The 24,693-nt window shown below is 41.4% G+C and overlaps 1 protein-coding gene across 4 annotated transcripts in view; it reads left to right on the forward strand.

Moving 5' to 3' along the window:
- Positions 1-18,757, forward strand: part of Fshr (follicle stimulating hormone receptor) — a 178,864-nt gene extending 160,107 nt beyond the window's left edge. For 3 of the 4 annotated variants that reach the window (XM_031356363.1, XM_031356367.1, XM_031356364.1), the window contains 4 exons: positions 2,220-2,288; positions 2,398-2,472; positions 14,326-14,511; positions 17,326-18,757. In XM_031356363.1, the coding sequence (XP_031212223.1) occupies positions 2,220-2,288; positions 2,398-2,472; positions 14,326-14,511; positions 17,326-18,550 (1,555 nt within the window). In that variant the 3' untranslated portion in view covers positions 18,551-18,757. The remainder of the gene's footprint in view (positions 1-2,219; positions 2,289-2,397; positions 2,473-14,325; positions 14,512-17,325) is intronic. The other variant, XM_031356365.1, reaches the window with a different exon arrangement.
- Positions 18,758-24,693: the final 5,936 nt, after the last annotated feature.

Raw genomic sequence — 24,693 nt, forward strand, 5'->3', positions numbered from 1 at the left:
AGACACAGACACAGACACAGACACAGACACAGACACAGGCACAGACACAGGCACAGACACAGACACAGGCACAGACAACAAAAGATACAGATACAGATATAAATAGACACAGACACAGGCACAGGCACAGACACAGGCACAGACAACAAAAGATACAGATACAGACAGAAATGATACAGATACAGATATAAATAGATATAGACACAAGCACAGGCACAGACACAGGCACAGACAACAAAAGATACAAATACAGATATAGATACAGATGATACAGACACAGACAATAGATACAGATATAGATATAGATATAAATATAAATGATAGAGGATATATACCAGAAGTAAAAACATGTCTAGCATGATCAAGGCCCTGAATTTACCACAAAACAGCCAAAGAAAGAGACTAGGGGTGCACTTTATAGTTGTTGGTATCTCTGTGTTGGTAGTTTAAGTGTTCAACAGTCCAATTTGAAGCCAAGGGAAAGGTTTTTGGCATAATTTGATTCTGTATGATGATGCACTATTGACATAAAAAATAACCATCCCTTTCTGTATGATATTAAATGCTAATCAAGAAAACTATAAGGACAATGAATGGGCAACTTTGAATACAAGAATTATTATAGCCTATACATTGTAGCAGTATCTTTTCATGGGACAATTTTGTGCAGTAAAGATTAATTGTCTAGTCTATAGGTAAGCAGGTAGAGCCTATACAGGCCAACAGAATCTTAGACAAAGATTCAGAATCAGGCAACTAAAGTGCATAGGCCACCTTCAACTTCTAGCTAAGACTGGCTTCTACAATTGACATATATTATAAAAGAAATTTTTTATTTAACTACTATATTTTGTATTTACCCAGTGAAATTTATCACCTCATTTTATGAGAACCTATATAAAGCAAATGGCATCTTTAATCTTGCCTCTTGGTCCATAAAGTAGAGAAATTTTGTTGACACTTGTAGTTGATGGTAAACAGCTGTGGATAAACATTCCACAGATTAGAAGCTGCTGCCCCAGTGACTGTCACTATCGTGGACATGCTGTGTCCACATTTTAATGTTTCTGGGAGATACCTGGTAGAGAGTGGGGTTGGGGAGTAAGATGGAGGGCACAGCAGTCACTTCTTTGACAGGAGAAGCCTCCTTTTGGAAAAGCATAATGTTTGAAAATATGTACTTTTCTTCTCTCTAGGTTTGTTAGCTCAGTGGCTTTCAGGAAGAGGGGATAAAAGGATACATAGTTGTCACCTGTGACTTTTTTAAATTGTCTTCTAACTTCTCAACACAGCCTAAGAAATATTTGGAGTCTCAACATAGCTTCTCTGTGTCAGCTCTCAGAACAGGGCTGCTGGAAAACCCACCAAGCATGGCAGGAAGAAAGGCTATGCACAAACAAGGACAGGTAGTCCTAGGCTCTGAGCTGGCTCTTCTGATAGCCTGAGGTGGCTTGAGGCACCCCTGTCCAAGCAAGCCTGCTTCACAGCCATCTTAGTAAAATGAGCACAACTGTCATCCACATCATCAGTCCCACCTCCTGGAGTTCAGCAGTGGCCACGCACTCAAGTTCATCCTGCCATAGCCCACAGTTGCTGTAATTGATTTCTCATCCTTTCTGGCATAACCCAGAGCCACCTCTACAAACCTCCAATAACCAGGGTCTCATGGATCACTGGAAATGTTCAGGTTGTCTGACAACTTAATTAGATCACTTTCATGACAGCTAGTCCTGCTGCTGGGGGTGAGCATGGGTGAAGAGCACAAAGCTCAGAGAAAGGTGAACAAAATCCTCCTGTCTCTTTCTTAGAAATATTTGTGCAATAATTATGATTTTCATCCTTCAAGTCAGGGAAGATCTTTGATCTTTCTATAGAATTTTCTCTGAATGTGGGTGGAGCATACCTATATCTTATAGGTATAGGATCCAGACAGATCCTTTAAAATATCTAAATTTCATTTATTCATTCTTCTCCATGAAGCCCAGTTATTCCTGAGAATAGATAATACACAGATATAGCACAAACTTCAAAACTTACAAAAGGTTATATAGTGATAAACCAGCATCATTTGCCCGCCCATTCCATCCCTGAGCTTAAGGGTTACATCTTATTTATGCCACTAACTATGTTGTCTGACCCTGCTCCAGTACTTCCAATTACAAACCTCCTGTACTGTCTGCATCTGACATTATTAAGTTTTTAATGGGCTTTTATTTCAGATGGCTGAATAAGAATGGGATTCAAGAAATACACAACTGTGCATTCAACGGAACCCAGCTAGATGAACTGTAAGTAGTCCTGACTGCTCTCCCAGGTCATTTAGAGGGAAATGGCTCTTACAACAGGGATATTTATGTGGCTTTCTTTTTCTTATTCTTTCTCCAACTCCATCCCCAGGAATCTAAGCGATAATAATAATTTGGAAGAATTGCCTAATGATGTTTTCCAGGGAGCCTCTGGGCCAGTCATTTTGTGAGTAACTTCATCTGTTTCCATGCAGAAGAGCTCAGCTTATATGAGCTAGAAGTCAACTTTCTCCACCTTGAAGAAGCTTACAAGATAGGGGAGTCAAACAAGGTCAATTTTGATTTGTTGGTATCTACAAAGATTTGTGGTGACAATTTAGGGTTGATGTACAGTATGACTTTCTATACACTGGTGACAGTAACATGTAATGAGCATGTCCTGGATCTCAGACAGTGTTCTAAGAGATTAAAATGTGTTCTCAACTAATCCTTATAAAGCCCTCTGGGATAAGAGCTATTATTGTCATTTTGAAGAAAGAAAAACTGGATTATCTAAAGGAGTTAACCAACTCACTCAAATGCAATGTAACTTGTATAGGAGGGATTTTAAAATAAATGGTGGGACCCATGCTAAAGCCAGGCACTCTGCTATGTGTCTCTTTCTTGATAGGGAAAGCTTGATTCTCCTTCCTATCCTCAGTAACTAGGATACATATACACATCCACTCAATGAAGTGAGATGCACATACACATTTTTTTGGATCCTCATTCCAGATCCAGTGGAATGTATCAGTGCCTTACTTCCTGTGTCATAACTTCTTCCTCTGCTAGCTCCTCTGCACTCATAACTTTCTTCAAAAGTGACTTTGCACCTCTTCTTATTTATGCCTCATTTTGTGGATGATCTCCTATGTCCTGTGTCCCCTCCAAGTCTCCCTAAAAGCCAGGCCATCAGTGACTTCCCTCTGTGACTGCCATTGCCTTTGTGATGAAGACAGAGTGGAGAAGGATACTATATCACAGTTATCAAAGGTCATTTTTAATGTGCTTTCCTGGACTCTAAGCAAGATCCACTGAAGTAACTAAAGAATTTTCTTCAAGAAGAAAGGCACATAAAGAGAAGAAGAGCAGTGCAGGAACTCTGGCAAACAAATAACTGTACCTGTACCACACCTAAGGCTTCCCCCAACCCCATCTAAGTTCTATGTAGACATCTGGTGGCCACACTTCTGTCATTTATCAATCATAATAGGCTTCCAGGCATAGTCATTTACCTATCTCCCTACCTTGGGCCAACATCACTTTCACATTCATAAATGGCCTGCATTCTCTTTTGTGAAAAAAAAAAAAATCATTGTGTTTTCAAAATCATGTTCTGTGTGGCAGGACAGTAACTCTGCAAATGTTTCTTCTTGATGTTAAGGGGTATGTTTTAATTTTGAAATAGACTCTATACTTTGAAGATGGGAAAGTATGTGTTAAGATAGATTTATCATCTTAAATTCAAACATTAATCCCAAAGTGCCAGAGCTGCAACAGCAACATGAGAAACAAGAGGAAGCACTGGCTTAATGCCAAGCTGTCAGGGCAGGCAACAGTGGTTAAAACTCAGTCATTTCCCTTTCTAAGACTCAGCTTCCTTATTTAAAGGACAGAAAAACCAGCGGTATCTATTTATTACATTCTGAGGCTTAAAGGCATATACCCACAGATATGTCCATATGCATATGTATGGATGTAATTTCTTCTTATATTTAAGATAACACTACCATATAGTACAGGAAACCAAAAGAAGTTCTTCATCCCAAGAACACTATATCTTATGGAAGGAGAACCAAGTAATAATCATATAGCTTAATATATCAGATTATGATGTCTGGTTTGAAGTACAATGTAGGGCATGGTAGAGGGTACCAGGAACATAGTCCAAGTGTTCAAGTTCATGGAGTATTTAGAACCCATAACACTTAATATATTATGTTCTGAGAGTTCATGGAAAACAAGCAGACTTTGACAAAATAATTCTGGTGCTTTGTGGATGAATAGAAGTTCATCCATTTCACCTAGCTACAAGTCCTGCATTCTTTGGATGTTCTATGTGAGCACCGCTTTCTGTTCTTGGAAGAACATGTCAGCAGTGGGATATGCATTCAATATGCAACCTGCTAGATCTATAGAGCTATAACCTATTGTATGCTCCTGAAAATATTGCATTAGATATGACCCACAGCTGACTTGTTATCAAGCTGAGGCATCCAGGACCAGAGAAGCAAAGTGACCCACTGAAGGTCATACTATAGCTATAAACAACACAGCCTGAGGTATAAACTAGCCTTGATAGTTCATATTCCCATGTGTTTCCATCATGAATACATCTACCAAGACATCTGCAAGTTAGTCATCAGCCCCCTAACAGCTGGTAGCAAACTAAAGTCAAAGGGAAAATAATTCTGACCATCATCCTCTCATCCTAGGAGCACAGGTCACTGATAAAAACACATGGCTCAAGTGATCATGTGCTGAGATTGCATACACAGGGTCCAGGCCAGACACTGACAATGGGTCTCCTCAGAATGCTAACAAAGACCCCAAAATATAAATCTCCCACCAATTCCTGCTATGAATAATAAACAGGAGAGATGCATCCCCTCTGTTGCTGGAACATATGCACACAGAATTGGAAAAACAAACTTTGTGGAAATCCAGCAGAATTAAGAAACACTTTAATTGACTCAAAATGGTAGGGAAGCCTGGTGTGATATGACACGCTGATAAACCCGGAACTCTGGAGGCAGACACAGGAGGATTTCCATGAGCTGCAGCTAGCCTAGGTTGGTTCTGTAGTAAGTCTGAGGACTTCCTGAGCTCAAGTCTTGTCTCAAAAGGCACTCTCAAATGGTGTTAAGCAAGAAAAATATCCCATATAACCCTTGCCTTTTCATGTCAGTGTATAAGGATATGTGTGCAAGAATCTGGCTGAAATCCCAGCTGTAACTGCTAATTTCCTTCTACCACCTCAAGGGCAAGCTATCACTTTAACTTCCAGCCTCACCTTCTGGGACTTTGGGGTCCTTCCAAATGTCCTTCATGGCCCTCTCCTCATCAACTGGGATGCAGGCAGATGATGGCCTATCTGTCTCATTTTCTACTTCTGCAATGTTGTACAGCAGTTGCCCAGTGGGTTGTTTGAGTGATCACCTTCCTCCAGAGCTTTAAACAAGTGAAAGAAAACAGAGTCGTGCTCAAATAGCCCACAACACAGCAGCTGCTCAAACCACAGGTTTAGCTAGGTCTTGGGTCAGATCCCCAATTTTCACCCCAAAAAAGAGTGCTACAGGCTTCTCAAGTCAGGAGGTCCACTACAACATGCTCCCTGGGTAAATGAGGAATAGTCAGGGGAATCCCAATCTGGCTGAGTGGGTAACTGAATGGCAAAGCATTTGTAACAGGTCAGTGGATCCCATAGTGATCCCTAGAATCAAGATGGGTCCTTAAACTTATATTTAAGTAAGTCAAGGAAGCATGCCTCTATATAAGCAGAAGGAGCCAGATTATGTAAGTCAGCCTAGGGCAGATCTTGCAAAAGAACACAACCAGGAGATGTCTGACTGTGAGTGGTTTTTGACTGAGCTGCTGCAGGGTTTCTAAGTATAATTGTACATTACAAGAATCTGGAGGCTTTTAAAACTATACATTGCTAATTCTCATACTAAGAACTCTTGATTCATTGACTCTGGCATACACTAGACTAATAGAGTGCTTACATACCAGGTACAAAACCCTGGGTTTGATCCCCAGACCCATATGAAATTGGGCATGGTGGCACACACTTGTAATTGCTGAACTAAAATGGCAAGAGGTAGAGAGAGACAACAAGATCAGAAGTTCAAGTTCATTGGCTGAACATCAAGTTGGAGGCCACCCTGAGTCAATAAGACCCTGTCTCAAAAGTTGAGGGGGGGTGATTCAAAAATCCCAGGGCCAAGGCTTAAGAACTGGTATCTCTACCAATGTAGCCCAGTGGTGCTGATATTGGTAGATCCAGAAGCTGCTCTAGCATCCTGCTCTAGAACCAGCCTTGAGAACTGCCTTGCTCAGCCTCTACAGCATCCGCTGTTGCGTTTTCTTCCTTTTCCTTTGTCTCTAGCAGATAAGTATAAAAGCATCTAAGGGAATTGTGAGCGCTCACTCAAACTGATGGCTGTTTTTTCCTGAAGGTAAAAATTCTAGCTACATGAAGAACAGTGAGCCTCTGAACACAGATGTCTAAGCTGTTCGATTGCAAAGAGGAAAGAATGCAGGAAGCCCGGGGCATGTAGACAAGCTCCATCACATTTCAAAGGCACAGCATCCTCAATTCCCCTTATGACTCTTGATCTTGAGCATCAGCAGCCATCTAGGTTTTCACCTGATATTGTGAACTCACTAGAACTGGACTTTTTTTTTTTTAAGCAGTCAAGCAATTGCTATTTCCTTGGGAAACAGTTTCCTGTGGGAAAATGTAATGTATTGTCTTTGCAGGCTGCAGCCAGTACAATCATATTCTGATGGTTTATCAAATTGATTTGGCTATAGCTCAGATTCACCTGATAGTTCAGATTCAAACACTGAGTTATTTGTATAAGAATGATTCTCTTCCATTACCAGTGTACCCACAATACTATAGATAGTAAATTGCCTTTTTATCCTGCCTGGGATCATGAAAGAGAGGTCCTCTAGCTATCTGTCAATGTACAATACACATAAACGTGCTCTCACTTATGGAAGTGATTGACCTGCAATAATATCTTTGCTGGGAAAAATAGAAATTGTTCAAATAAAATTTGTGGAGGTGGCTATAACAGACTTTATTAAAGGGGCATGGAGCACTATTTAACTCCTGCTTCTCCCACATTTGTGTCATTACTGATTACTCTCTCCCTTGCCAGTCTGTAACTCAATACCAAGAATCCTAACAATGCTGAAACAACTTAGTATGACTAAAACTCTGGTACCAAGCCATCAGCCTGGGGTGTCTCTGTTAGTAATTTTAATGGTCTAAAGTTTCAAAACTGTTCATTTCTAGAATATAGCATATTAACCAAATTCATTTCCAGAATATAGTCAAAATACTAACCGAAAATATATTTTAAAATGAAATACTGTAACCATTTGACCTGACCAGGCTAGAAGACAAGGATTAGATAAACTATCCCATAACCCTTGCCATCTCTCTGACCATCTGGAATGAGGTCAGAATTGAACATTCTCAAGTACCCCTAAGGATTCAGTAGCATATCTGCCACTGTGTCTAGCCTGGGGATAGGTATAAGGAGCAAAGAAACTTAAAACAAACAAAAACAGTGCCTGATGGGCAGTAGTTGGTGCAAGAATAAATGCTGCCTGTTTGTGCAATAACCATGTTGGGAATTTTTGGGTTTTCTCAATAATTTATTTATTTTTATTCACTTTACATCATGATCACAGCTCCTCCTCCTCCAAGTCCTACCCTTACAAATTCTTCCCTCCATTGCCCCCCCTTCTCTGAGAAGGGGAGCCAGCCTACCTTGGTTACCTCTTCCCCTGGGACATCTAGTACCAACAGGACTAGGCACATCCTCTCCCACTGAAGCAGTCCGAGAAAAGAATGGAATTCAATGGCAAGAAACAGAGACCAAAAAAGCCCCTTCTCCAGTTGTTAGGGGACCCATATGAGGACTAAGATGCAGATTTGCTATAAAAAGGGCCTAGGTCTAAGCCCTGCATCCTCCCTGGCTGGTGGCCCAGTCTCTGTGAGCTGTCATGGGCCCAGATTAGTTGACTCTATAGGTCTTCCTGTGTTGTTCTTGACCCCTCTGGCTTGCTCAATTCTATCTCCTACTCTTCCACAAGACTCCCCAAACTCTACCTGGTGTTTGGCTATGAGTCTTTGCATCTGCCTCCATCCATTACTGGATGAAGCCTCTCAGGAGACAGTTATGCTTGGTTTCTGTCTGAAAGAAACATCATCACTTAGCTGAGTATCATTAATAGTGTCAGGAGTTGGCTCTCTCACATGGGATGGGTCTCAAGTTGGGGCGGTCATTGCTTGGCTCTGCCCTATCATAATCCCTGCACATCTTGTAGGCAAGACATATTTTGGGTTGAAAGTTTTATGGGTGCATTAATGAGCCCCTCTTTCCTCTGAAAGTCTTGCCTGGCTAAAGAAGATAGCCGCTTTAGTCTGTATATCCCCCTGTCAATATAGACTTTTGGTAACAGAACAGATTGCTGATTGAAACACTAACTTTGGTTTAGGTTTGGGTTTGGGGTTTTGAAACATACCTTTTCCTGGCTGGCTTGAAACTCACTACATAATTTGGGTTACCCTTGAAATTCTAGCAGTACTCCTGATTCAGCCACTCTTTTACTAAGGTTCCAGGCAGGGTCTACTATACTGGACATCATGATGACTTGTGACCAGTAAAGTGACAGTATGAATTGAATTTATAAACACAGGCAAATTTGAAGTCATCATACTATTCATCTTCAGTCTCTTTTGTTTCCAGTTCTTTTGATGTTCAATTTGTTGAATACTTACATATAGTGTGTGTGTGTGTGTGTGTGTGTGTGTGTGTGCGCACGCGCGCGCGTGTGTGCTATATGTATGGATTCAACAAGTTCTCAAGACTAGAAAACTACAAATCTCAATGAGTTATTTTTCTGCCTTGTATAAATCCTAAATTTCTGCCTGGTTTTCAAAGCTTGGAGTTTTAATCCCATCCCAGACTTCCCTGTGTTCCTTAAACATGATTGTCCATCATAGCTTTCACTGTGTTTAATTTTGTACTCTGGGAATATCTGAAATACTAGCCAAAATGTCACTAACCACATAGTGATTTTATTAGTTACAATTCTCCAGAGATATATAACCCATAACAAGGACAACATGTCCAGATCTGTGAAATGAGATTCATCAGAGTGGTCAGTTCATGTGAAGGTGATAGCTGGAAGGTCCTTTCTAGGCTATCTACAGCATCGAGAGCCAGGGCATCTGATAGTATGACATAGTCCAGGTTCAAATCCTCAGCTCAACAGCAGAGAGAACAAGGCGTTACTGGTGCAAGTCCTAAGGCTTCTGAGTCTGGACTTCTGTTATGTGAGGAGCAGGAGAGAAAGATACTAGCTCCAGAGGTGAGAGGCAGCATGCATTTGTCTTCCAACTGCCTGATACCCACCCACATTGATTAAAGACAAATCTCGTCTAAATTCTACCAATTCAAGTACAATCTTCTGGAAATCCCCATAGATACTCAGAAATAATGCTTTCCCAGCTCTCTGGGGATCCCTTAATCCAAAATTAACAGTTAATATTAACCAGTTGAGTTACAAGCATTTATATTGATAAGAATGTGAATAACTAATGTTTATTTATTACACTCCATATGTCTTCACCATGTAGGAGTGAAAAACATTTTTATAAAAAATCATAAAATCAAATGTCATATTTCTAAGTTATCTGGGAAAATCATAGACAGGCAATAGATGTGTGCGCGTGTGTGTGTGTGTGTGTGTGTGTGTATGTGTGTGTGTGTGTATGTGTGTGTGTGTGTGTCTGTGTATTTGATAGAACAGGGTACAAATGGGAATATTAGTATAGTTATGTCTCAAACAACATTGAACAAGACATACTTATCTTTATTTTTGCTGACAGAAATGTATATAAACCTAATTCAAACATTTTGGGAGACTTTGTGTGATTTTTTTGAAAGTTTAGTTGTGCAAGTTTTCGCACATGAACTTTGTAGGCAACAATGCCATATGACAGCATCTAAAGGTTAGACACATCATGTACTGCCAGCAGATGTTCATGGCTTTTATGGCAGCCCAGAACTCTACAAAACCGATTCAGCAGCCATTAATGCTCTTCAAACCTGTGTCCAGAACTCAACTAGCAACACCTGCGTTTTTCACTTCAAAGCTTCAGAATTCATCTCATATTCAAGGGCATGACAAATAAATGGTTAATAGACTCTTTAATCTATCACCGACAATGTTAGATAGCAGGATAGTATAGTATGTAAATGTTTGTTTCACTAGACACCTAAAATTAATATGAATTACATGCATATTCCAAATTCAAGTGGGAAGACATAACTAAGAAGAAAAGCTAGCTTTCAGTTTTATATTGCTTGCTTTGGAGAAATGTTCTTGACAAATAACCAGTACCATTGTTTTAAATTGTTCCTGATCAACTTCAATGCTTCAATGTCATTCCATGGACATGTCTTTTAACATAAAGAATAAGTACCTGTGAAGTCTTCCACATCTAAGAGAGACAAAAGGATCCCAAAGGAGAGGGCTATGAGAGCTTATTCACAGAGAACAGAGCATCCATGTTAATAGTAGAGCTGGCCAAAAAGAAGGCTTGCCTAAAGAAAAGGAAGAAAGTAGCAGAAAGATTTCATAGAGCAGACAATTTGGGAAGCTCCAAAACAAGAAGAAATGGCAAGCAGGCCAGCATAGATGACTTATTTAGCACCAGAATGAGGGCTCTTCAGGAGGCAATCGTTTATGTGCCAGACTTACATCTACCGGAACCCCAGATCTGAGAGATTAAAATTCAAAGACAAACACTAGAAAATATACTGCAAGCTGGGTGTGATGTCTCACGCCTTTAATCCCAGCACTCAGGAGGCAAAGACAGGCAAGTCTCTGTGAGTCTGAAGTCTGTCTGGTCTAGAAAGTAAGTTCTGGGACAGCCAAGTGCTATAACACAGAGAAACCCTAACTTGAAGGGGAAAAAAGAAAAGAGAAAAGTAGAGAAGAGAGGAGGGCAGGGGAGGGGATAGGAGAGTAGAAGAAAGGAGAAAAAGGAAAAAGGAAAAAAAGAAAGCATATCTCAGAGTATCTGAACCTGCTCCCTATTAAGACAGCAATGAGTGAGAAACATTAATAGTTAGATTCTTTATATATAGGATGTTTCTCTAAGTTTGAATATGTAATCCAAAAGGCAGGAGTCAAGTATGCCATCTAAATTTGTTTATGACAAGTTGAAACATCCAACCTGCTTCAGGTGAAGCAGATTTTTCTTTTTTAAATCAAGAGTTTAATTTTTAGTATCAAAAGCTTGACCTGCTAATTATGCAAGCAGGGATTGTGCTGAGGTGGCTGAACTTAGAGTATAGGTTTCAGAGAAGTAGCTAGAATATGAACCGTGTTTTAATCACAAGGCTTGCCAGGTTCATACAGAGTAAGAGAAGACACTGTTGGTACTCAGTCCCATGAGGATAGGGGTTTCTTAACAAGTGACAGTCAGGAAGAACTGAAAAATAGAAGAGTAAGAGTTAAAAGCCACATATTCGTAGAGATGGAGAAAATCATGAGGAAAAAGACTCTAAATTTATAGAGACCTAAAAATAACCAAGACTACATAAAGCAAGAATTAACACAACAAGAAATATTTAAATGTGGAATCACAACGGGAAGCTGTGGTGCACTTCCCTCAGTAATAATAGAATTGGGATGGGGAATCAGTAAGTATAGAGGAGTTGGAATGAGCAAATTTGATCTAATTGTCAAAAGGGAGAGTAAAACGCAGTTAAGTATTACGTAAAGGCAATTACTAGTTTTGAAAATGTCAGTCTACCTGACTATTTAATCAGGAATCAACAGCCTGGAGATCCTCAATGGTAGATAGCACTTCTAACCCCAGGACTTAAAGAGCAAGTGACAAGTGGCCTTCTTGTAGCCAAGGAACTAGAGAAAAATAAAGAAGCAAGATCTTCAGCAGATCTATTTAGAAGCATCTGGAATCTCAGAAAAGATTCAGCTGCTACTTAAGACAGGAAATAGAAGGAGATGCTCTCTACCATGCCACAAGTCTCCCAGTGGCACTGTTAACAAGGGGACACATAAAAAACAGACCTGGCAGGGTTCAGCCCTCCTGAAATGCAGAGTGGAGCAGAGATAAGGGCATGCAAAAGATACAATATAAACCAGGCAGAGGACAGGCATACTATACCCAAGGACTTGTCTTTTGTCATAAAAATCATGGGGACTTGGAGAATTTGAGGTCACAATGTGATTAGCACCCTAAAATTTTTACTCTGGTTATGGTAGGAAGATTGCATTGGAATCATGGTCAGGAGGACACATTGTGGGTCCATTTTATCTATGGAGAGACTCTGGACCCTCACTAAAGTAACAAAAACAAACTCATGGGCAATAGAGATGATAGACTTATGTCCAAGGGAAGAGGAGGAAAAAGTCAAAGGTAACTCCCAAGTTTCTATCTTAAATAATGGGAACAATGTAGGAGAAACATGTGGAAATAGGAATTAGAAAGAAGAACATGCAAGAAAAGTAAGAGCAGTTTTGATGCTCATATAAGTCATCTCATTGACATTGTGGGATCCAATGGAGAATGAAGTATCTTGCTGAAGTTCTAACTAACATACACATTTAGAAGCCATAGCCACATATCTGATAATGTGAAACTAAAGGAACAGGTGTGTGTTTGAATAAATACCAGTGTCTAAATGAGAGATAGAAGAGAAGTAAGATAAAATTTAAAAATCAGAAAGAAATTAAAGGAGATGCCTGAAGAAACGAAAGAGAATCAGGTGCTAAGATGGAACATTTCTGTGAAACATATGCTTCACATTCACAAGATAACTATGAAGTCAAGATGATGGGAACCCAGAGGTGGCCTTGGTAAGCACCGTTTCTATAAGAATGAGGTGGCAGATTGGTGGCATATAGAACTACTGATATCATATACAAACAAGCAATAGAAGTTTGGCTGGGAAAGAGAGGCAACAGAAGTCAAGGAAGTTCAGATGGACAATAGAAAGCCATGTTAGATTTTTGAGCAAGAGAATGACTAGGGGGTGGGGAGGAGACTTTGAGAGTATAATTTTCACCAGGCTGTGAGACCATATGGGGAAGCAATGATATATTCACTCTTTGAGTTTCATTGCTTTGGGTGTCTGCTGCTTTGACTTACATAGAAAGTCAACAGTAAAAGACCCTTCCTCGAGTCTAACCAAGGGTGCCTCTGGTGGAGACAGGGTGGATGCTACTGAAAGGAACCATCCAAGCCATCACTTGCCACCACTCACATCAGGAACACCTACTCATAACTGAGCCAAAATATCTAGAGAGCTAAGATGGTAGCGTTTCAATCTCTTTGCTCTTGCCATGGACCTTAGCTTTGAAAGTTATAGCTGCCAGTGTTGACACTAGCAGTACACTAGTGTGGCAGCCAGGAAGGATGAGACTCAGAGGTTTCTAGGAATAGGAACCATTGTACCAGCTCCTACCAGGCCTCTGCTGCCTCCCCTGGGGAGAGACACTCTTACAAAGCTACCTTTGTGAATATGTGCTTGAGTGTGATATTTCCTCATGATAACTGCCAGGCATTAAATATCATCTGGATAGTCCGTCATTGCTGATATATATGATTTATATCCTCTTACTTTGCACATGAGGGAATTGAGTCATAGAAAACATGTAGTTTTACCAAGGTCAAAGAACAAACAGGCACAGGGGTCGGCTATATATACAGGTAAGTCTTCATGAAAACCAAGCTCACACTCCCTATCTACCTGCCGCCTGGACTTCCTGTGAAGGCTGCCTCTCCTGCCTGCCAGATTCCTCGTCCCTGTATGGCATGTTTCCTTCTCATCATTTTTTGTGATTCAGGCCACAGGCACCACCACAGTTCACTAGAGATATTTTTATAGCTAGCCGCACAGTGGCAGAAAATGGTTTCAATCTCAGGCACAAATCAACTACAGAAGAGAGATGGCTGATTCTTTACTCACCAGCAAGTATTAAGCCCAAACCAACCAGAATTCAGGTTTATCCAGTTTTAGGGGCATTCTGCTGGCTAACTCCTCTCATCAGGACCAGTAGAACCAGGACCCCTATGTAAGTCAAATATCTAAGCTGAATATTGACCAGGCCTGCATGTGCTGTGAAACTGAAGTCTTCCTTCTCAGCCATGTAAAAAATTAACCTTACTAAAATGTCTGCTATTTTGCCTATTAGCCAGAAGCTGAAAATTTTTGACCCAAGATGATCTTGGTATAATTCTTTTTACCTTTTCTCCTTATAGAGACATCTCAAGGACTAAGGTCTATTCCCTGCCGAACCATGGCTTAGAAAACCTGAAGAAGTTGAGGGCCAGGTCAACATACCACTTGAAAAAGCTCCCTAGTCTGGACAAGTTTGTCACCCTCATCGAGGCCAGCCTCACCTACCCCAGCCACTGCTGTGCCTTTGCAAACTGGAGGAGGCAAATGTGAGTCTTCTATGTCCATCCCTATGTGGCTTGGGCCTTCATCCAGTGTACAATTGCTACATGGTGACATGAAGAAAACCCACATATGGAAAGAGTTCCTCACTGAAGGCTTACGGCATGTTCTGGATCAAAGAGACAGCTCTGTGGAGGGTATTTGGGTTTTGTCCACTCAAGAAATTTATACACATAAACAAACTCAAAATAACTGTGCCATTTAGAAGATAATGGCAGGATTTCTTTCTAAAATGATGTCATTTCAATGCATAGCATATGAAGAGAGTTTGGTAAAAAGATTTGTCTTCTAAGCTGCTTGATGAAATTATTCTTCTGGTCCTCATTGAAAACAATGCCCACAATATAAGTATAATTCCCATGTTACCATGCGGTTTGGGTTAATGGCTCCCCTAGATCCCTGTAGAAATGCTGAGGCAATTGTCCCCCTTAATTCTCAATCAGTCAGATATTTTCTACGCTCAGATTATTTTATTTTGTTTCTCTTTTGTTCTTTAAGTTTTCTTTTATTTAGGTCATTTCCTTGCAACTGAGTTTTAAACCAACGCAACATGGCACATGCTCCTAGGTACCCACACAGGCCTAGACACCAACAAGAACTCATTGTCCACCATCAGCAGGTCTTCACAGCACTGAAAGAGCAGAGCACTCCATGCCTCACACTGTAAAAATTTCATCTTTATTGTTAACATTACAGAGGTTAATCATTATCATTATCAGCATCATTTTCTTATAACAAAGGCCGAAACTAAGGCTTGGAGTTACTGAATAACTGAATCAACATTGACCAAATGAAGCTTCAAAGCCTCAGCTCTGTTTGGTTCCAGAACTCTAGCTCTGGGGTACTTTGTAGTGCCTCATCCCTAGCATCTATTTATCAATGGCTGGAGTCCTCGAGCTCCACGTTTAAACTGTCACCATGCTAATTCCCCATTCCTTATTGGACTTTAGACTTGCCAAGATACTATAAGGCAACACTTATTTTTCCTAGCATTGTTTCAGCTATTATCTCAAAGAATGGAAGTACCTTGTGTCAAGAAAATGAGACCTCATTGGTAAGTAGGTTGGCAGTAACCCCAGGGACCAGAATCTTCTTCACAAAAGCCGGTAACCTAAGGATGGGGAGATTCTTCTCTCATTTCTCTCATTTCACTGAGCCAGAGAGCAGTCTGCAAGGATCAAAGAACTTACCTTTTGCCCCCACAGTTAGGCTGCAATTAACCCAGAGACAGGATTAGAACTAAACACCACAGGATGGCCCTCTAGTCCCCTCTACATCTGTCCTGCAGCTTACCTCTCTTTAGTTCACTGACTAAACTCGCTGATTTCCGGGATTCCAGCTCCAGTCACTTTCAGTTATGCATGTTAACTGTCCTCACTAGGATAGCTGTGGAGGATCTGAGAAGTGTCATGAGTTTCAAAAATAAACTATGATACTCCAGAAAGAAAATAAGAACAGAATCTCTAGGGTCAAGAGGAAATGACTTCTGGCCATTTAGTTCATTTCTCAGTGGTGAGAGAAGAGAGCACAGGGTTCTCCACCAAGCCCCTTCTCACTGGATGGCAAGAAAGCTCAATCTGTGACACTGGACACACACACTCTCACCTTTTACAATCAAACAAAGGCTGCTCCTCCCACAGCTGTCTGCCTCTTTTTCTAGGGGCTTCCATGGGACTTTAATGCTCTTTCTCACTTCCCTGCTCTCTGAGATTGTGGTAAGTTTGAGAAAATGCTGTCATTTAATGTTGCTGTGAACTTTCCCCTTAGCAGAAATGGAAGGAAAAGTAAAGATATATATTTGATTTCTTTTTTCCATCAAAAATTCTCCCTATGTGAAAAGGTCACACTGGTTGAACCTTCACATTACAATAGAAGTTTCGCTTCTATCCACCTGCAAAGTCTTAGAATGTTTACGCATGCACTCACAGGTTGAATATTTACCATCTGGGTTTCATTCAATTCTTTTTGTAAGTGCCTCTATCTGTTGACAAGGTGTCTTATATATTTAAGCTTAAATGGGGGTGGGCAGAGACAGTAAAGTGCCTTGAAAAGATTAAGTGGCTCCCAGGGGATCTGACAACCTGAGAACAAACTAGGACCCCTTAAAACTTGCATTTGCTCTGGAGCTGCCAACTAGGGAACTATTTTATGTGAGAACTAGGCTTACTTTGCAGGGTAAACAAATGCCTGCTACCTATTGTCACCTCTGGGAAATGAGATGATACAGCCCAAGATCCTGGTAGCATCTCAGGAAAATTAGCTGGCCTCTCAATAGCCTACAACCAAAGAGCCAAAGGATGAGGTTGCCTGATAATTAACTACATACAGACTCTGATACTCTGGTTAGTGAAGACAAAACTAGCAAATAAGCTCTCATTCATGTCAGAAAATATAATTGCCCAGTGATTAGAGAAATAAGGATGTGTTCTCTTGGGCAAGCTAGAAGCTATCTGAATGGAGATGGAGGAAGGAAAGAGGCAGAGTATTATTTATCATTTGTAAATTATTTACACTAACAGCAAGGGTTAGCTAGTCCCAGGCGCCTTCCTCCCCACACTCAGGTTGTGGCCAGATAGTTTCCCCCATAGGCCATTCCACTCCCAAAGCTCTGTTCATTTACAGTAAACAGCATTAACCCTTGAGTCAGCCTCAAGGGCAGACAAGATGTTGAAACAAACAAACAAACAAACAAAAAAAACTATCTCAGGAAGAAACCCTTATTTCTATTCTGTACAAAGATGCAATGCATTTGCCGTTCTGTACCTAAGATGCTGATTCTATTCCTTCTTGTATTTTTCTAGCTCTGAACTTCATCCAATTTGCAACAAGTCTATTTCAAGGCAAGATACTGATGATTTGACTCAGGCTGGGGGTCAGAGAGTATCTCTGATAGATGATGAACCCAATTATGGAAAAGGAGCTGACATGATGTATAGTGAATTTGACTATGACTTATGTAATGAAATTGTTGATGTGACCTGCTCACCAAAGCCAGATGCATTTAATCCATGTGAAGATATCATGGGATACAACATTCTCAGAGTCTTGATATGGTTTATTAGCATCCTGGCCATCACTGGGAACATCACAGTGCTGGTGGTCCTAACCACAAGCCAATACAAACTCACTGTGCCCCGGTTCCTTATGTGTAACCTTGCTTTTGCTGATCTCTGCATTGGAATCTACTTGCTACTTATAGCATCAGTTGATATCCATACCAAGAGCCAGTACCACAATTACGCCATTGACTGGCAAACAGGAGCAGGCTGTGATGCTGCTGGCTTTTTCACTGTCTTTGCCAGTGAACTGTCAGTCTACACACTGACAGCCATAACCCTAGAAAGATGGCATACCATCACACATGCCATGCAACTGGAACGCAAGGTGCAACTTCGCCATGCTGTCAGCATCATGGTGCTGGGCTGGACTTTCGCCTTTACAGCTGCTCTCTTCCCCATCTTTGGCATCAGTAGCTACATGAAAGTGAGCATCTGCCTGCCCATGGATATCGACAGCCCTTTGTCGCAGCTGTACGTTATGGCCCTCCTTGTACTCAATGTCCTGGCCTTTGTGGTCATCTGTGGCTGCTACACCCACATCTACCTCACAGTGAGGAATCCTAACATTGTGTCCTCATCAAGCGACACCAAGATTGCCAAGCGCATGGCCACACTCATCTTCACAGACTTTCTCTGCATGGCCCCCATTTCATTCTTTGCCATTTCTGCCTCCCTCAAAGTGCCCTTCATCACTGTGTCCAAGGCCAAGATCCTCCTGGTTCTATTCTACCCCATAAATTCTTGTGCCAATCCTTTCCTCTACGCCATTTTCACCAAGAACTTCCGCAGGGACTTCTTTGTCCTGATGAGCAAGTTTGGCTGTTATGAAGTGCAAGCCCAGATTTACAGGACAGAAACCTCATCCACTACCCACAACTTCCACTCCAGAAAGAGCCACTGCTCCTCGGCTCCCAGAGTCACCAATAGTTACGTGCTTGTCCCTCTAAATCATTCAGCCCAGAACTAAAAGTCAATGTGAAAATGGATCCTCACCTTGAGACACAAGTATAACTTCCTTCTGACCATGGAATAGCTGGCCGTGTTACTACACATTTCATCTAATTTAGTCTTCCTAGGTACGTGCATGGCAGAGTGGTCAGGGACCATTAATATCTTGTGTGACTCAACTAAGAACTGAATTATTGGTAACAGCAATTAAAATAATGCAATACTGCTGTGTGTTTGTTTTATGTTTTTGTTTGGATTATCTCAACATTTGGTAAAAATCAAGTTCAATAGGCTAGGCAGGAATTTTTCTTGGAGTTTTACAAATGAGGAAACTAAGACTCAAAGATCTCAGTGATTTCTTTGACATTGCTTGATATATTAGAGGCAGAGCTACAATGAAGTATCCTGACTTTTCAAAAATTTCCAAGAGAAATGCTACATCATTCATGCAAATCTTCACTGAATGCCAGCAACATTTTTGAAACAGGTCAATGTGTATAAGCTCAACTACATTGCCCAGAATCCCCTTTCAGTTATGGTGAACCACCTGGAGAATATCAGCCGCTGTGCTGTGGATCAACACTGATGTTGATGCTGACTCAGCTCTGCCAAGGCCCTCTGCCTATGGCTGGATCCTCTCTCAGGCCCCCTGTGTGGTTTTAGTACCATGACTAGGAAGCACAAAACTTCTGCAGAATGTTTTATCACCAAAGTCAGAAGCAACAAGGACAGAACTGGGGCTCAGTTTGTCTCCCTGGGGTTGCACCCTGGGTTTGCTGAGTGTATGCTTGTGATCTTTCCTTTATAAGGACATATGCCCTGAGGACATTGGCAACATCCTTACACAGTTTGTTTACCCAGCCTCTCAAATGTAGGAGAGACAATCCCCAGTAACAAATATTTACCACCTATACATATTTGCATTCATACATATGTATGATTGCTTCTGCTGTTCTGGCTGAACTCTAATGGAAAATACACCTATTATATGGTATGCATATAGATTACAATGTTAAGGATGTAGCAGCTTTGAAATCAGAGTTAAGATTTTATTCAGATTCTGTAATACACCAGGGTTCAAGCTTTTCCAGTTCACCTTCTTCCTCTACAGATGCACCCACTGTATCTCTACCTTTTAGGTTCCCAGTCAGAAGGAAACAACCAATTACCAAGTGCTTCATGCTGCTGCAAGTTTAATATATATTAATTTATCTATTTCTTCTCAGCCCAGTTCCTAGGCTAGGCACCAATTCTCCTGCCCCTTGGCCTAGAATTCATTGTTACCATCTAAAGTCTTGATGGGGTTTGTTTCCTCTTCCACTGGAAGAATTAACAGGCAGGAGAAATCCTGAACACGGCAGGTAGCAGCAGAGGAAGTCCTGGACACAGAAGATGGGATCAGCCAGTGAAGAAAGGCTTTTATTGAGGTGGGGAAACACACACACAGAAAATACACAGAGAAAAAGTCCCTCTGTAGAGGAGAGGGGACACTTCAGAGCCTATGGTCTAGTCTCTCCTTGGGGCTGTGGGTTTTAAGAATCTTTGACAGGTCTTTCTCCCCTAATTTAGCATTGGTCATTTGAACCTACAAACAAAAAGGCAGCATGCTCATGATTTGGGGATTAACATGTCCTCTTCCAACCTTGAGCTTGTGAGACTGTTCTAGAATCTGAGGAGCCTTTAGGCAGGGGGAAAATTCCACGAAGCCTGTCCCACCTTACTTGCTGTCTTTTGCTATCATTTGTAGCCCCTCTTCTTATCTGTCTGCCTATCAGGGGATTTATCTAACTTCTAGTCCTTCAAGTCCATTATAGCACATCAATACTGAGAAATGAGCATGCTACCCACACCTGTTCTTAGAAATAACCCTATCTGAACAGCTATATCATACGGAGCCACTGTTAAGTCCCTGCAAGCACTGCTGTGGCCGGTCCACACAGCTCTGAGCACCAGTGGTATCTGGAGGGAGGTGTGACCGAAGCTACAGAATCTGTGCTGTCCTTGTGAGGTCACCACCTGGACCTGGTTCCTTGCGTGCTTTCGTGTGCCAGGAAGGAAGGGGCTAGTTGTCCCCCCCCGAGTCAAGTCTTCTTTCCCTCCCTTCCTTCCCCTCCCCCTCTTCCCTCTCCTCCATCCCCTCCCCTCTCCTCTCCGTTCCTCTCTTCTTCCCGACTTTCCCTTCTGTGGAGTCTCCCAAGGTCAGTTGAAGATGGTTCCTTAGGGTTTCCAAGTTTAAATGAATGGAGTGAAATGCCCCTGCCTCTCCCCCCCCGCCTTGCAGAAGGAAATTGTTGGGTTTCTCCTCAATTATTTTTCAAGTAGGTTCTGTTTTGCCTCCTCTCTAAACCTTTGAGCCAGAAGTGAGGGGGCTTATACTCCCAGACTTGAGTGTCCAGCCTCCCCATGTTGAGGTTTTAGTCTCTTGAGCTGGGCTCATGGCACCCGGGCTGGGGAGGACTTTTTGCCCTGTCTAGGTTTTTATAAATATCTTTCTCAGGTTCAAGCCTCCAGCTTGTGGATCGACTGCGTCTCCTTGACTTGGTAAGTGTGTCTTAGGGTGTGAGGGAGTCCTATAATGTGACACAATTTTCATTGTCTCATTTTCCACCCTTGCTGTATGTAACTTTTAGTAGCCAAATCCCTGATTTGTACTTTGGCGTGTTTTGTTTTGTTTCTTGCTAAAAAAAAAAAAAAAAAAAAAAAAAATTCTCTTTCACCTAGATTCACTATAACATTTGAAAAGGTATAAATGTTGTGCCTTAAAAGAAAAAAAAATATTTGCCAATAAGAAAGGAGGGAACAGATTGTTTTCTACCCTGCAGAAGATTCTCAGAGCTTTGAGAACTGACCATGGTACAGCATTAAAAGAAATTTAGGGGGCTACTTGGAGGAGAATTTCTTCTTCTCAGGGAACTTCTTGGAGAAAACTTCCCCACTGGCCTCAGCTCCCTGAATTGGGTAGTGCTGACTGGATGGACCCAGCTGCCTGCTTGTGAGTGGTGTCCCTGTGAGCTGGCCTTCCCTGGCCTTCCCAAGAGTATGGAGGAAGCCTTTCCCAGCATCCTTGGAAGGAGATAGTTCAGTGGGGATGGCCCAGCAGGTTGGGGGATGGGGCTGCAGCCCAGAAAGTGAGCTGTACCCCTGCTCCACAGCTGCTCCCCACCCCTGCATGCAAGAAAGCCCTGAAAAACATTATAAAGGTTATTCCTAATGCATTAACATGAGCATTCTACTACATTGAGACAAAAATTGCAATTACCTCTGTCCATCTGACAGAGCACTTTTTCAATATATTATACACTGAAATGAAAAATAAAACAGTATTTTTTGTAAATATTTCAGATTATGCAGGGAGAAGAGGAGAGGCAGACAGACAGACAAAAAGTGGGAGAGGGGCTGAGAGGTGGTGACACACGCCTTTAATCCCAGCACTTGGGAGGCAGAGGCAGGCAGATTTCTGAGTTCGAGGCCAGCCTGGTCTACAGAGTGAGTTCCAGGACAGCCAGAGCTACACAGAGAAACCTGTCTCAAAAAAAAAAAGTGGGAGAGAGAAGAGGGTAAAGACAAAGAAAGGGAGGAGGGAAGAAGTTGGGCATCCCACGTTAAGAAATAGACTCCAGATCACTGAGATGGTTCAGAAAAACAACGAATTTCCTAAGCTCTCCAGTTTTCCTCTCACTTCCATGTTTGAGATATAACTACACTAATATATTCTTATTTTTTGCTGTGATATTAAACACCACACACATACATACATCATATATATGCATCACCATCATCATCACACTCATCATCCACATAATAACATTTAAAAATCAAATGCAGCTTTCTCTGTGTCTTCCAACAACATATGTATGTTCTAGATTGTTGCTGTCTACTACAGGAGCAATTTGCTGCATGCCATTACACAACACTTAAAATGTGACTAGCCTGGATTAAAATGAGTGAACCATGTAAAACACACACTGAATTAGAAAGACATAAACAACAAAAACAACAAAGGAATACAAAAGCTTAGCAATTCTTACATTGGTTACATGTGCTTAAACATATTGGAATAAATATACCACAATTAATATTAATTTCAGTTGCCTTACATTTTTACTACAGCTTCTATATAATTTACAACTGCACAGAGAGTTTGTTTTCAATATCTGTGGGAGAGCTGATCTAAAGCCCCAAGAAAGCATACCACTTTCCCTTCTCATCTCCCCACAGCTCTCCCACTCCGAACCCTCCACTACACCCACCGCACACCGGTTGACTATACTGCTGGGTTGTCCCAGCACCACTGACAATCATTCTTCCTCCTTGTTTGTGGCCAGAGGCAGTGAATTTCTGAATTTAGAATCAAAAGTCGAAGCTAAATTATAAATATGATGGAGAAATTATCATCTCACAACATAGCTGCTAATGACACTCTGCTTTAAGGGACAAGCTCTGACAGACAAGAAGGTGTTCAGAGAGAAATACACCATGAAAGGAGTTCAGAAGCTGCTCTGCCTGTCACTGTCACTGCAACACTTCCTGCCAAAAGAAGGGACAGTTCTGAAATAGGCAAACATATTTTGGGTTACCTAAATCAGTGTTTCTAAACCCTTTAGGCAAGGCCCTAGGGACAGTGACACTGCCTTCAGTTTCTGTACTTTAATAGAAATCATTAGAATCTGCTCAGCATCCCTCATCTGCTAAAACCATGCTCCTAAAGTGGGGGTTCATTTCCAGGAACATGCTGGAACAAGCACAAACAAAAGTTTCAAACAGTGTTGAGACCATAGCCCATGGACGCTGGATTCAGTCTAGCTCTGCAGCAGAAATGCATCTGGGGACAGGTGCTTGCAGAGTCTCCATCATGTGTCACTGCATCTGCTTACTTTACTGAGTTACATTTTGTCCTTTTAAAAAGTTTTCAAATAGGGCTGAAGAGGTAGTTCAATCACAAAGTGCTTTCAATATAGCATCATGAAAAATAAGTTGGAAAGGAGGAGGAATTTCAAAACAAAAGAAACTACAAGTTTCTTTAACTTCATTTTTAAGGCTTTATTTTGTTAATCTTTTACATATAACATCCCAACTGCCTCCTCCTGCATCCCCTGCCAGTCCTGCTCTACACTGCCCCATCCCCATTACCTCCCCCCTTTCCCTTCAGAAAAGGGCAGGCCTCCCAGGGAATATCAACCAAACATGGCATATCAAGTTAAAATAAGACTAGGTTCCTCCCATCATATTAATGCTGGACAAGACCCAGCTATACCACTCATGGGCGTATACCCAAAGGACACTCCATCCTACCACAGGAACACTTGCTCAACTATATTCCTAGCTCCTTCATTTAAAATAGCCAGAAACTGGGAAAAAAAAAAAAACCTTCATGTACCTCAACCAAAGAAAGGATAAAGAAAATATGGTATCTTTACACAATGAAGTATTATTCAGCTGTTAAAAAAATAGCATCTTGAAATTTTCTAGCAAATGGATGGCACTAGAAAATATCTTGAGTGAGATAACCCAGAGCCAGAAAGACGACCATTGTATACACTCACTTGTAAGTAGATACTGGCTATGCAGTAAAGGATAACCATGCTACAGCCCACAGACCAGAGAGGTTAAGTGATGAGGAAATCTCAAAAGGAGAACCAAGAATCTCCCTGGGAAGGGGAAATAGAATAGATACCACAGGTAAACTAGGAGCAGGTAGAAATTGGAACAGGAGGGATCAGGTTAAGGTTTTATTTTGATTCTAAAACACCACAAAGAGGGCTGGTTGACTCCAGGGACTTCTTTTTTATAGTACACAAATTTCTTTTATTGTGTAATAAATAGTAAAATTATATGTATACTAGAAAATCGGTTTTTTATCTTCAATTAATTAATTGATTAATTTACACCCCAGATTTTATTCCCCTCTGGGTCCACCATCCAACTGTTCCACATTCCATACCTCCTCCCCACCCTCTTGTCTCCACAAGAATGTCCCTATACTGCCCTCACCCCTCACCCTACCAGACCTCTAAACTCCCTGGGGCCTCTTGAGGGTTAAGTGCATCTTCTCTGACTGAAACCAGACTTGGCAGTCCTCTGCTGTATATGTGCTGGGGGCCACATATCAGCTGGTGTATGCTGCCTGGTTGGTGGTCCAGTGTTTGAGAGATCTCTGGAGTC

The sequence above is a fragment of the Mastomys coucha genome, unplaced genomic scaffold, assembly GCF_008632895.1.
Source record: "Mastomys coucha isolate ucsf_1 unplaced genomic scaffold, UCSF_Mcou_1 pScaffold6, whole genome shotgun sequence".
NCBI classification, from domain to species: Eukaryota; Metazoa; Chordata; class Mammalia; order Rodentia; family Muridae; genus Mastomys; species Mastomys coucha.